Source organism: Lipotes vexillifer, unplaced genomic scaffold (assembly GCF_000442215.2).
Source record: "Lipotes vexillifer unplaced genomic scaffold, Lipotes_vexillifer_v1.1 scaffold524, whole genome shotgun sequence".
Taxonomy (NCBI): Eukaryota; Metazoa; Chordata; class Mammalia; order Artiodactyla; family Lipotidae; genus Lipotes; species Lipotes vexillifer.
In genome coordinates, this window is record NW_006774722.1 from 420,157 (window position 1) to 434,511 (window position 14,355).

Consider the following 14,355-nt stretch of genomic DNA (forward strand, 5'->3'; position numbering starts at 1 on the left):
AGGGAAAGAATTAATCCTTTTCCATTATTAAACTTCTGAAATAGTTCGTTTTTTTGGAAGTCTTTTTCCTCCCAAATCCTGAACATCAGCAGTGTAAGTAAATGTGTTCAAGTTTATTCAGCTCTGAGCTCTTCTTTATTTTTCTTTTCGGGGAAGTGGGTGCGTGATTGGGGAGTTTAATGAAGGTACCATTTACAAGGAAAGCAGCAGGGATGGTGAAGTCACACAGCAAGAGCCACAGCTGTGGAGCACCCACCCCTCCCTAAAGGAGGAGCCCAGGATTGACAGCCCAGCCTTTCTCTCCTCCCTTCTGCTGACGGCTGAACCCTGCAGAAGTGAGAAAACAAAGGGGCCTGACTGAGAGTCTGGGGCAGCTGTGCTGAGGAAGCTAAGCCTCAAGGTCCCTCCTCAGTCTCATGCAAATTTTTTTTATTAGATGCGATTTGCAAACAGTAAAATTGAACCTTTCTAGTGTATGATTCTGTGAGTTTTGAGAAATGCATAGCGTTGTGGTCAAAATATAGAAGAGATCCATCAGCCCAAGGATATCCTCCTGCCCTTTGTAGTCAAATCCTCCTCAGCCCCCAGTCCCTGGAAACCACTGATGTGTTTTCTGTCCCTGTGGTTCTGCCTTTACTAGAATATCATAAACAGAAGCGCTTTGAATCAGGCTGTTTTGAGCACACTGCATTTGAGGTCCATCCAGGTTGTTGTATCTGGCAGTAGTTTGTCTTCCTTACTGCTGAGTAGTAATCCATGGTATGGATGTATCACTCTTTGTTCACTATCCACCAGCTGAAGGACATTTGGGTTGTTTCCCATTTTGGGTCATTACGAATAATGCTGCTATAAACATTTGTATATTGGATTTTCTGTGAATATAAGTTTCCATTCCTCTTGCATTAATATCTAATAGTGGGCTTGCTGGGTCATATGTAATATATGTTTAACTTTATGAGAAATATCAAACTACTCACACTGTACATTTATGTGATCTTACTTAGCATTCAAATAGGAAATGATTCTACTATTTATAAATATTTTGAGACGGTTAAGGAGCCAGAGTTGCTCCCATTTTAATCATTAGCTCTGACAGCCTTCTCTAAAGCATTTTTGTTACCTGTAAAATGTATTTCTGACATGTCTGATTAGGTTATTATGAGACTAATAATGGTTTTAATTTACCTGTAGAAAAATAGCAACTTGAATAGATTTTAAATATTTCTAATTTATTTTGCCTGACTTTCTTCACTGATCAGTTAACAGATCAGAATTGTAAGTTTCTTATCAAGTATGGTAAGAAATAGAATTAACTGACACCGGAATTCTGTTGCTCAGATGGTACTGAGCAGGCTGTTGGCTTTTACAAAGATGTGTACCGCCCATTTCCTTTCTCCGTCACCATTAGAGTTGTGCGCCATCTAGTGGAGGCATCGAGACATAGACGTGAAGAGTTCCAATTCAGTGAGCTGAGTTCTGAGAGAGGCAGGATGCACTGTGCTGGGTAGACAGAACCCAGAAGGCAGCTATAAAGTTTGGGAAGGGGGCTGTGAATGCTCCACAGAAGAGGCAAGAATTGAGCTGAATCTTAAAAGTAAACCATCTGCTTATATAGCTTTAGAGCATTGTCTAATCCATTCCAGGCCTGGGTTCAAATTTCGGCTGTATCTCCACTTTTTGACTTTGCCAAGTTAGTTAATCTCTGTGAGTATGTTTTTTCACTTATAAGATGACGATAATAATAGTTTTACAACAGGTAATAACATTATTTAGTTCAAATAATTGTCTGGCACCTATTGTATGCTAAGCATTTGGGATATAGTGGAAGTCAAAGTAGGCGAGGTAGGTAAATCCTGTGCTTATGGAACTCATGATCTCTTAAGACAGACATAGAGAAACAGAGAAGGATTTCAGGTAGTGGAAATCAGTGACGGCTAGATTCGGCCACGTAAAGACTAGCAGGGCACCTGTGGGAAGTGGTTGAGAGACTTGTTTGAGGGAATATAGGGGGTGAAAGGCTGAGCCCAGACTTGGACCTTCCTGGCTCCAGAGCCCATGCAGTTAACAGCCTACCTCACAGGGGCTTACAGGAATAGGAGCTAGCCTGGGAGAGAAAGGCAGGTGTGGAAAGGCACAGAAGCACAGAAGAGCCACAGTTAACGCTTGAGGCATAAAAGCCAAAACTTGGTGAGGGTCGTTCTCTGGCAGTCTGAGGACGGTCAGTCTGGCCACAGCAGGTGGACCTGAGAGGAGCTGAGTCGAGAGCACTTGGGAATCTCGTTTCTGTGCCCCAGCCGTTAGATAGACTGGCCTCTGTCTCAGTATGTCCACTGGGGCCTGGCATCCTGCTGCTGGTAGGATTGGCATTTTATGAGACTAAGGGGCCAGTGTTTCACCCAGTCTCGGGGCATCCCTCTCCATGCATTATCATCTTTCCAAGGATTTGTGGAGTTGCCCTCGTAGCTTCATTAATAACAAAGAAGGTTTTCTGTCCTCTTTCACGTGGGGAACTGGCGACTTCAAATGGGAAGAAGTTTTTGCTGGGGGAAGGTGGTGGTAAATCTTTGAGCTGTGGAACCAGAAATGAAGTGCTGTAGGGCAGCGGCCAGCAAATTATGGCCCGCGGGCCAGGTCTGACCCATGACCAATTTTTGTGAATAAACTTTTCTTGAAACACAGCCACATCATTCATTTACATAATGTGTATGGCTGCTTTCAAGCTACAACAGCAGAGTTACGGAGTTGCAACAGAGACCTTTTGACCTGCAAAGACTAAAATACTTACTATATGATCCTTTAAGAAAAAAAATTTGTTGACAGCTGGTCTAGAATTTTCAACTCAGCACTTTTTGTTTTCAAATTACCTTGTGCTTCACGTTGACTCACCTGCTGTATGAGTCTGTATGTGAGCGTTTTCAAACCACTGTACAGTGACTGCCAATTTTTTAAGCTATTCTGTAGTTTACGTTGGACCGGTGACTCATAAATTAGTGTAGTTTTATTGCATGCACTTTCGAATGCTATGAGATACTGAGCTGAAAAGTAATCACGATTGTACATGTGGTACAGAGCGGGAATAGGGGGGTAGAAAGAGATACAGTAAACATGCCAAAGTGTTTACAGTTGGTGAAGCTAGGTGATAGGTTTATGAGTATTCATTGTATTATTCTTGCAACTTTTGTGAAGGCTTGAAATCGATGAAAATAAGAAAGAAATTTTGAAGTGGCTCCTGGTAGGTAATACACATCGATACAGGATGTACAAAGGCTGTTCTTGGAGGACATGCCAGTGGCCATGGCTGCCTCTGAGCGGCGAGCTGGGGTCAGGAGAGACTTCGTTTTCACTCTGTAATTCTAAATGCTGTTCAAGTTTTTTTAACCTTTTTACATATTATCTCTTAGGAAAAGATTAACAATTAAAAAGAGCAGCAAATGTGTTTTGTATATGATACTGTAGCTTGCAATACTCTGGCCCCCAAATAATTGGAAAAATTAAAATTGCAAAATAAAACCTGCCTCGGTATGTTCAGCCTGATACCTAGATGTTCATATAGATGTTTTATTTTTCTCAGAATGTCAGATTTTTTTCTATTTTATTTTAGGATGGGAGCAAAGTATTTACGGCGTCATGTGATAAAACTGCCAAAATGTGGGACCTCAACAGTAACCAGGCGATACAGATAGCACAGGTAGTAAGAACTTACCCTCTGCAGGAAGGCTGGGCAAGGCTGGTGCCCAGGGTTGCGATGATTCCTTAATTACAATAATTCTCTATTATAGGAAAGATGCAGTTTGACCATTCCAAATCAATTAGATTTAAATATACCAGAAACCTCTGTAGCACAAAAATGACACCAATTTTGTACACATTCTCGTTTTAACTAGTGTTTCATAAATTGTTCTGTCATGGGTCTTCCGTAGTGTGTGGATGGGGAGGGCATAATAAGGAGCTAGTGACATTAAAACCCGTAAATGGTATAGCTCATCCTCAGCATTCTGACCCCCGTGTGCGGCTTGCCTTGTACCAACTGCATTTGGTCACACATTCATTCGACAAGTCTGTATTGAATGAATGCCTGTGGTACTCCAGGCACTGTCCTTAGGAGTAGAGATAGAGCGGTGAGTAAGAGGGACCCTTCCACATGCCAGGAGCTTTTACAGTCTGCTCGGGGCAGCAGGCAGGTTCTGTGTGAAGACTGCTAAGAAAAGCAGAAATGAGGAAGATGAGAGAACCTGGAACCAGAGGGTCTGGCCTGGTGAGGAAGAGCCTCTTGACACTGAGACATTTTCAGGAAGGTGTTGCGTACCGTGAGATCGCAGTACTGTGTGCTAGAAGCATCTCCTCAGTCTCTTAATGCGTGTCATCTAAGTGATACAACTGTGGTGGAGTTCCCCATGAGTTTTCCTGAATATCTCCCCCTTTCACTCTCACATGCTAGTTAATTATGGTTAAAATCAATTTAAATTTTGTTAGAATGGAAGGTAGATACATGCTCTTGATGTTAACATTGAATGTGTTGGTCATGGGGAAGAGCTGAGCTATCCTTTGGTTTCTCTTTGGTGTGACCTCAGTATTTAAGGTTCCTTCTCTTTGAATTTCCAGAACCAAAGCTGTGTAGCATATTATTACATTCACCTTGGTGTATTTTGGTTTTATCTTGAAAGCACGATGCTCCTGTTAAAACTATACATTGGATCAAAGCACCAAACTACAGCTGTGTGATGACCGGGAGCTGGGATAAGACTTTGAAGGTATGATATACTGTTGAGGGACTGCGTGGCCTGACCAAGATTGGCGTTTATTTTATTATTTTTTTAAATTAATTAATTAATTTTACTTTTGGCTGCGTTGGGCCTTCGTTGCTGCACGGGGGCTACTCTTCGTTGTGGTGCGTGGGCTTCTCATTGTGGTGGCGGCTTTTGTGGCGGACCACGGGCTTCAGTAGTCGTGGCACGCGAGCTCAGTAGTTGTGGCTCGTGGGCTCTGGCGCTCAGGCTCAGTAGTTGTGGCGCACGGGCTTAGTTGCTCCGTAGCATGTGGGATCTTCTTGGACCAGGGATTGAACCCGTGTCCCCTGCATTGGCAGGTGGATTCTTAACCACTGCGCCACCAGGGAAGCCTGACATTTATTCTTGCACTGTTTGGACTTTAGCTCTGAATGGTCACTTATTGGGATTTTGTGTTTTTGTTGTTTTTTTTTTTGTCTTTTAGTTTTGGGATACACGATCATCAAATCCTATGATGGTTTTACAACTCCCTGAAAGGTGTTACTGTGCTGACATGGTAAGGAATTTTTAACTTAATAATAATTATTTCCTTTAAAAAAAAAAAAGGCACTTCTTACCTTATGATATCTTGCAATTAGAGGGTAATGTAAAAACCCTTCAAACTTTAATAATAGATGTGGGATGTAGTTTGGATTGCCTCAGTCATCTTAAATCTGTAGATTTTTGTGCTGCATATGTTCCAGAATTACAGAAAACTAGATGTCGCATTTTTTTAGTTACTTGTATGAACATACGCAGATAGCCACATGCCATGCTGTCCCCAGAATGACATGCACTGTGTGGCTGTAGGAAGACTGGCAGTAACTTTGTGGTGTGGTGCTAGAGCTTTGGTGACTGTCTCTGAGTGAGTGGGTTAGAAAGTAAAGAACTTTCTCTGTTGGTTTAGCAATAAGTTGAAGTTATATACCAACTGCCCCAGTAATTCCACTTTTAGGAATTTATCATGAGAAAAGTAAAGATGCAAATGTTTTTTGTTCTCTATAATATAGTAAAATATGGGAAGCGACCCAGTGGGCCAACAAGACAGACATGGTTAAATGAACCCTGTGGTGGGTTCATTTGAGGGAATGTTAGATATGTGGCCACTGCAAATGTTCTCTGGAAAATGTGTGGGGCGGTGCTCACTAAAAACGCTTTGAGTAAAGGATCAGCATTATACAGAAACATACATATACACACCTGTATAATGTTCAGGAAAAAAGACGGGGGTTAACATACCATAATGCTAACAACAGTTATCATTTGATGGGGTGAGAGAGGTGATGTTCATTTCTTCTCTATTTCTCAGTACATTTTCTAAATGTATATTTTGTAGTTTTAAAAAACGAGTCTTCTAAAAGGTATGAATGTTCTACTTTCAAATGCGATTTCTCTAGGTTGCCTTGAAATGTGATAATATCATTGAACTGTTAAACTTGAAAAAGAATTCAGGCTTACTTTTTGCGACTCTAAAAAAAATTGATCTAATACTTTGGTATAAAAAAGAGTACAGTCCACTTTAAGCATGTATCTGCTTTCCTCTGTTTCCCAGATATATCCTATGGCTGTGGTGGCAACTGCAGAGAGGGGACTGATTGTCTATCAGTTAGAGAATCAGCCTTCTGAATTCAGGAGGATAGAATCTCCACTGAAACATCAGGTGAGTCACAAGTCAAATCAAGAAGCTCATATTTAGCACTTGTCGCAGGCAATCTGGCCATGTGGCCACATATGGAAATCGTACTTTCCGACATTCAAAGGGGGTGAATTTAAACACAAATATTTAGTGAGTAAATACCATCTTCTGCAAACATCCCCTGGGTTCGCTGCATGTTGCTGAATGGGTGCACACCTCGGTGGATTGGTTCCATTGTGAATCCACAGCTTCCGTCTTTAGCTTGGTCTTCACCTGCCACGGATTCTTAGATCTCCTTCACTCTCTTCAGACCCCTGGACACTCCCTCCAAGAACATAGAAGCTGATGGTTGGGAACTTCCCCATCTTCCTCCTGCTGCATCTAGAACTCTGGCTACACCTGCATCTTCCCTGCCTTTTCTCAGCTGTTAGGTGAGCCTTCTCAGGAGCCTTAGGTCGTCAACCACCTGCCTCTGTCCTGTGTCTCATCTCCCCTCTTCTTGTACTTCATTGGCACTGAACCAGGCTCAGGTCAACCCTGGGAAACAAGCCTCTTCTGACCCCCACATCCTCTGCCACCTCTGTCCCTTTTTCCCTTTGAAGTCAAGTAAGTGTCTTATGTGAGCTTTCTTGGTTCCCTTACGTCCCATTCATCTCTCGCCCTCCTTTGAGACTTCTGCCCCCGTTACTCCACTGAATCTGTTTCTGGCATGGCCACTGATGGCTTTCTAATCTGTAGCTCCAGTGGATACTCATCAACCCTCATCTTAGCGTGGCAGCAGCATTCACTGCTGTCCTTATTACATATTCTTAAAACTCTGTCCTTGGTTTCTGTAATGCCAGCCTCTTACGTCCTGCCTCTCTGGTTGCTGCTTTGTCTTCCTTGCTGGTTCTTGCTGCATGTTGAGGTTCTCCAGGTGTCTGCCCTTGGCCACTGCCTTCTCTACATCTGCCGGCCGTTGTTGTTGCTTAGGTACGCCTTGTGGGCTGGAGACTTGGATCCCCAGCAGGCCTTGCCTCTGTGCTCCTGACAAGGACACCCACAGTCTGGCAGCTCCTTTGCATCCTCCTCATGTCTCAGCCCCAGAGCATCCTGTGCCAAACCCACTTTCTGCAGATCATGTTACCTCTTCTCAGGATCCTCCCTGCTCATTCTCCCCAGGCTGTATAGAGAGAGATACGTGTGTGTGTCTTATATATACATACGTGTAGATTTTACTCATCTTGGTTTTTTGACCAGAGCGTAGACTCAGTGAGAGCAGGGATTTTCTGTTTGTTGCTGCCTCATTCCTGGCACCTGGAGCCAAGCCTGAGTAGAAGGCATTCTGTGTTTGCCGAGTGAGCAGTCTTTACCTGCCCCTCCCCACCACCCCAGCCTGCTCTTCCCCGTGTGCTCTGCATCTCACTAAATGGGACCTCCGCCCCTTAGTTGTCTAAGCCAGAAATCAGGAGTCGTCCTTGATTCACTCTCCCTCCTTTCCTCCTCTCCCATCTCATCAACCACCAAGCTCACTTCTGCCCTGCATGTGGTTTCAGATCTGTTTGTTTCTCTCCTTCCCTCCGTCCACATTTAATGCACCTCTTCTTGAATGACAATAAGAATGTGGATCTGTGTTCCTTTGCCCCTGGAGGCTGGGTCGTGGGCTGTTTCTGTGGGATCTTCTGTGGAGTCCAGGAAACCCTCCTTTGGGCCCTCAAACTCAGCGTTGGACCGAGTGCAGTGTCTGGCTTTTGCATAGCTTACTCCCGGTTTAGAAGGTTCTGGCCGCCTCCACTGTATGCTTGACCCTTGGCCCCCGTGCGCTCCACGGGCAGGCAGTACTTCCCTTTTCCAGTCGGGGGCGCAGACCCTCTGGGGCGTTGGGTGACTTGCTGGAGGGCGCCCGCCTGGTCAGCGGTGGGCTGTGAGTCAAAGTGACGTGTTCTCCCGACCCACCAGGGGGCCAGCCCCAGAAAAGGACGTGGCGGGGCTCCGAGGGCCGCGTGCCCCGCTGCAGTGACAGCAGGGCCTTCAGGGTGGCAGAGGGAGAACGGTGCCTGCCTGGATGGAAGCACTTGGTCCGAGGTGTATTCATAAAATCATGTGGCTGAGTAAAAGGAAAATAATGCTTACCGGAGGAATAGAAATTATCTTCTTTACCATATTTGAGAAATACTGTTTCTGGTTCTTTCAAAACCCCAGAATGGGGTAAAAGCTGTTTACAGTCACATTAGTTATGGAATGTTACAGCTTACATTGTGATGATATACTTTTTTCCCCTCAACTGTAGCATCGATGTGTGGCTATTTTTAAAGATAAACAGAACAAGCCGACAGGTTTTGCCCTGGGAAGCATTGAGGGGAGAGTTGCCATTCACTACATCAACCCCCCAAATCCGTAAGTGAGGCCTGATCAGCTTGAAGATTTTCACTTGAGGCTTTTTTTAAAAAAGGAAAACTAAGTTGGGCCTTTGTTTTTCAGTGCCAAAGATAACTTCACCTTTAAATGTCATCGATCTAACGGAACCAACACGTCAGCTCCTCAGGACATTTACGCGGTACGTTTTTAGAAACGATAACCCTGAGAATGTGTCTAGAAACTAGACTTGGAGGTGGGTAGCTGAGTCACTATGGGGTCAGAAAAGATCACTGTTATTGTGTGTGTTCGCGTGCAGAGGTAAATGGCTTACGTGAGAGGTTTCAGTTTTCTGTTTTTATGAACATATTGACCGTCTTCGTTCTCTCTGTTTCTGAATGCAGGCTTAGGAGTTTTGGGGAGTGACTTGCACCTGTATGAGTGCTGGTAGACAGCTGATACACTTAGCTAAAACCGAGAAATTGCTGTTTGCTGAAAAAGAAAAAGGCATTTTCCTGAGGTTCGCTCCTTGGTGTCACTAGCTTACATACTTATTAACCTCTGCTGACTCGTGTTTTGAACAAGAAACGAGATTCAGTCCTGGGCTGCCGATTGGTTCAGGAAGTGGGACTAGTTTCTCCTGTCATCAGCGGGCCGCCAGCTCTACTGAACTGACGGTCTGTTCCATTTTGTGTCCTGACTGAACCAGGAAGTCTGCATTGGCGGGAACCTGATTTCTCCTCCTTCCTCTGCCTCTGCTTCTCATTGTACATATCCATCATTTGTAGGTAAATGGAATTGCGTTCCATCCTGTTCATGGCACCCTTGCAACTGTGGGATCTGATGGTAGATTCAGCTTTTGGGACAAAGATGCCAGAACAAAACTAAAAACTTCGGAACAGTTAGATCAACCGATATCGGCTTGCTGCTTCAATCACAATGGAAACATATTTGCATATGCTTCCAGCTACGACTGGTCAAAGGTGAGAATTCCCAAACCTGCGTTGGGCCCCTTCAGGCAGCAGAGCCAGGCTCTGGAGTCGGAAGGCCTCCACAGACACGCTGTGTGTCTGCAAATGGCATGTCACCGTCACCTGCCTGCAAAGGGAACAGCAGGGCCTCCCTCTCATCCTTTCTCTGAGAACATGTCCACGTCAAGTGTTTGGTCATTGTAAACCCAGCGGCCGCCACTCTGGGGGGTCCAAGTCATCCAGTGATGCCAGGGGTTGTTGGGCGAGAGTGAAGAGGGCTCGGCAAGGCCTTGGGGCTTCCACCAGAGGCATTGGCTCTTTGCTTGTTTGCTGTGTGGGGAGGAGGGAAGTTAGGGACTGACAGGGTCCTGGCTGTGTTTTGGAGTCATCCCAGTGTGATGGTAAAGAGAGCAGACCTGGGTACTTGGGTTCCACAGCCGTGGTGTCTTTCTTGTTCACATCCACACGTGTCTGTCTTCCCTGGCCCTGACCCCCTCCCTTCCCCGAGACACACACAGCACACAGCTCTCGCTCTCGCTCTCTCTCTCTCTCTCTCTCTCTCTCTCTCTCTCTCTCTCTCTGTCTCTCTCTGTCTCTCTCCCTCTCCCTCTCTCCTTCGTTCTTCTCTACCTGTCCCCTGTCTCGTTCCCCCGTCTGTAGGCACACACTTCGGCTCTCTAACACAGGCGTTAAGAAGCCTGGTTTCCCTTCTGTTCAACTTGTCCAGAGTGGTGGCCCCCTGCCCTCCTTGTTCCCCAACCTCTGTCTCCTCCTCAGTTTCCTGGACTGTAGTCAGGTTCTTGCTGCCTTTGTTCTTGTCCAGTCCAGAAGCTTCCTTGCTGTCTGTGCTGGGCACCGGTCCATCCCTTCCTCTTTCCTTCACAAAGCCCTCCCCTTGGTTTCGCTGAGCTTTCCGTTGTCTGTTGTCTTCCTACTCCTGTCTGCTCCTTGCCATCTCTGGTGGCTTCTGCTCTCTGCCCACCTCTTGTGCGCAGGCCTTTTCCTGTGGTTCTCCTTCGGGTCCTCCAGGCGCGTCTGCATTCACGAAGCAGCAGCTCTTCCAGCCTAAGCTGGTGTCTCTTCCATGTCTAACTTGGCTCCTGACCTCACTCCCCACTTCTTCCGGTGTTCCGGTCCCAACGGGATGTCCGCCCCTGGCTACTCCCTAAGCACCTTAACCTAGGAGATCAAAATCTGGTGGATTCTGCCCGCCCCCGCTTTACCCTCCTGCTTGCTGCTTCTCCTGTGTTCGTTCCTCTTTGAGGCAAACACCTCCTAGTCAGTGGGGTGTCGGTCTTGTACTGGCCTTAGGTTCTCTTTCTCAGAAGAGCTGGGCGGTCACGGAGCTCTGCCCACTTCACCTGCGGTCCATCTTGCCCGCTCAGCGCATTGTTGTGATGCCTGCTCAGGCCTGTGGCAGGCGCACTCTCTCTGAGCATTTGCTTATGTGAGCCGCGGAGCTGCCTTTTTTTTCCAGCAACTTTACTGAGTTGTAATTGAAAGGCAGTAAATTGCACACATTTAAAGTGTAGTTTGATCAGTTTCAGTGTCTGTGTATATACCCAGGAAACCTTCACCACAGTCAAGATAACATACATTTTTATCTCCCCCACAAGTTTCTGTGTGTATCATTGTAATCTTTTCCTTCATGCACACATTGATCTGCTTTTTGTCATTAAAGGTGAATTTGCGTTTTCTGGAATTTTATATAGGTGGCCTCATATACTGTGTACTCTTTTTTGCTGTTGTGTCACTCGTTTGTTTTTAACTACTGAGTAGTAGTTCATGGTGTCTGGATGTATCACAGTTTGTTTATCCATTCACCCGTGGAAGCCACGCACTCAGTTTTGCAAAGAGTGTGCTTTTTTGGTTCTGCCTGGCTGGGGTTGGACCCAGATTGTGGCCTGAGGCCTCCGTTTCCCTGTGGGCCTCTTCGATGGATCATCTCCTCTTCACCTGCTCAGCCTGCAGCCACATTAAAACTCCGTGTTTAACTCACATCACACTCATGGCTCTGTGTGTTTCAGGCGTTGAAAAAATAATTGTAAATTGTAAGCAGTGTAAAATCAAAGCTCATCGCTTTGAATGCCACTCAGAATTAATTCATCTGAGCAATTAATGTCAACCGTGGAACACTTAAATTATAATCTTTTAACTTAAAAAAAAAGTTGCTTACGAGTTTTCCATTGTTCTTAGCTGAAGGACAGTTATCTCCACATATGATTAATATTATTACCTTGTTGCTTGAGCATAACTGTTCTGAAAAGCTGTACTTTGTGTATTACGATGAGACTTAATGGTCACTGGGTGAGCAGAACTTCTAGAACTATCTTGGCGTAACTGTCAAGGAGTGAGAATAAAGCATATCATTGCACTGCAGGCGGCAGAACACACCCAGAGGCGCTTCCCACCTCCCTGTTCCAGGCCTTTTGGTTACCTCGGGTTTCCACTCATCTGTCTTACCCACACCACTCTGCTGTCTTCCTGAAAAATAAGTCCTGTCATTGTCACTTAGCTTTGTGGCTGCCATCCCTTTTCCCTGTGGGACAGTTTTCACAGGCCTCGGCTTGTTCCCAGCCCTTTCTAGCCTGGCCTGAGCTGGGTGCTTCCGACTCCCCCAGTGTCACACAGCCCCCCTTCCTCCTCAGCACAGGCGCAAGCAGGCACGCTGACACCTGCACTTCACCTCCCTCCGCGTCCGGGATGGCGCATCCTGGGACTCGCGCCGCTCCCTGTGACGTCACAGACCAGAAGTCTCCTGTGCTGAGAAGCCTCCAGCTCCTCTGCCACCCTCCCCTTCCCAGGCTGTGCTCGCTGAGGGGGGTCATCTCGGCATTAACCCGGTGGAGGGTTGACAGCAGTCTCGGCGCTGAGAAGACAAGTCTGTAGAAGACCGTCCTCCTAGGGGCGTTGAACACGTGTCCACAGGTCCTTCACCTTTACCTGAGGGCTAAACTTGCTGCTTAGCGTTTGACTCTCATTGCTCTCCATTTACCTGCTTTATTCCTCCAGAGAGATTAGACATCATGCATGGAGCACAGGACTTGGCATGTTAAAAGTGCCCACGAAATGCTAACCGGAGTTTTAATCAATTTTTAAGGTACTGTTTTTTTTTCCCCTTTAGGGACATGAATTTTATAACCCCCAAAAGAAAAATTACATTTTCCTGCGTAATGCAGCCGAAGAGCTAAAGCCCAGGAATAAGAAGTAGTGGCCGGAGACCTGTGGGCTGTCCCGAGCTGTCTTCTCTCCACTCTGCCTCGCCTCTGTACGAATTTGGGTCCCAGCTTTCAGTGGGTTGTCATGGATATGGGTTTCAACCCCTGGAGAAAACGATGTCGTTGTTCAGCAGTCAGGAGCCTGGCAGCCACAGTGACTGTCCATCTCTCCATTCCACTGCCGGTTACAGGTTTTGCCTGTAACTCTAAGGGGATTAAAATTATTACAGACGTTCTTAGATTCATGTGGGCAACTGCCAGTATTTTGCAGCGCTCCAGCAGTGTATGCATTAGAGAACACTGGGAAACATTCTACAAGCCCTGTACTGTATTTTGTAATAAAATATTTAGAAGATTGTCTACTAAGCTCCCTTTGTCCGTCTCTCCCCTTGCCCACCCCGTTAGCTCTGAAGTGGTTGCCCTGCTCAGCATCATCATTGGGTTTTGATTTGTGATTACAGATGCCCTGTGGGAAATGCAGAGATTTTGCCCCTTTGGAGAGAGGAAATCCTGCGCTGGGAGCATTTCTGCTGTGTCGATTGTCTAGCAGCAGTCTCTCCAAGCATTGGTGGGCAGAGTGTGAATGTGTTTTTCTTTTGCTTCCTTCATTCCTGTCTTGGACATTCCAGTGCTTTTCAGTTCTGCAGGGCAGATGTCCTGGTGACTGGAACAGGGGTGTTCGTGTTCTGAGTGACAGGCCTTTGTGGGCAAAGCCCAAGTGGGTGATGCATGTGTGGCCTTCAAGTTAGAACCCAGGTATCCTGCCTGGGAAGTGCTTGGAGCTAGTGCCCCCAGTAGCCATAGGTTTGGGGTGTTGCTTTTTTATTTCATGTAGTTCAAAATTCCTGATTGGTAAGTATCTGAAATGAGAGTCTGTTGTGTTTTTACCCTGCAATCCCAAATGCTTTTTCTGCTTTACTCTTTGGGGCTGGTGTGTAAATAACTTCCTGAGTGTGGAGCTCTGGTATTGATAATACTGTAAGACATGTTTGCCTACTCTTAAAAGACAAAATAAAGTTTTCTACTGAAAGATATTGCCAGCACTCAATGGTTTAAATTCTTTGGTAGTCAGATCACAGATGAATTCAGACCATTAACTCTCCAGTTCTTTTGGTCTGAAAAGTTTTGTTTTGGGTTGGTTGTTTTTTTCTTTTATTTTTTTTTGAGAGAGGGAAAGGAAAGTGCACTAGGAAAGTCTTAATATTCAGGTTAATTGTTTACAGCTAACTTTTTCCTTCCCTTTATGAATCAGCCCTGCAACTCTGCGATCTGTGTGTATCGGCAGATACGGCGAGTAGGAAAGATTGCCATGAGGAGAGCCAAGCTCTAGCCAAGCTCAGGCTATTTCAGTAGCCAACGTTCATTGGAGGTGAGAATAGATGGATCACTTTTAGTTTAGCCGCAGTTTTTTTTTTTTTTTTTTTTTTTTT

The 14,355-nt window shown here is 45.7% G+C and overlaps 1 protein-coding gene across 1 annotated transcript in view; it reads left to right on the plus strand.

The window, feature by feature from the left end:
- RAE1 (ribonucleic acid export 1) overlaps nt 1-13,285 on the plus strand; it is a 19,106-nt gene extending 5,821 nt beyond the window's left edge. The window contains exons 5-12 of the mRNA XM_007449450.1: nt 3,602-3,688; nt 4,665-4,751; nt 5,212-5,283; nt 6,319-6,426; nt 8,672-8,778; nt 8,863-8,938; nt 9,525-9,719; nt 12,832-13,285. Of these exons, the coding sequence (XP_007449512.1) occupies nt 3,602-3,688; nt 4,665-4,751; nt 5,212-5,283; nt 6,319-6,426; nt 8,672-8,778; nt 8,863-8,938; nt 9,525-9,719; nt 12,832-12,918 (819 nt within the window). The 3' untranslated portion in view covers nt 12,919-13,285. The remainder of the gene's footprint in view (nt 1-3,601; nt 3,689-4,664; nt 4,752-5,211; nt 5,284-6,318; nt 6,427-8,671; nt 8,779-8,862; nt 8,939-9,524; nt 9,720-12,831) is intronic.
- The last annotated feature ends 1,070 nt before the right edge of the window (nt 13,286-14,355 follow it).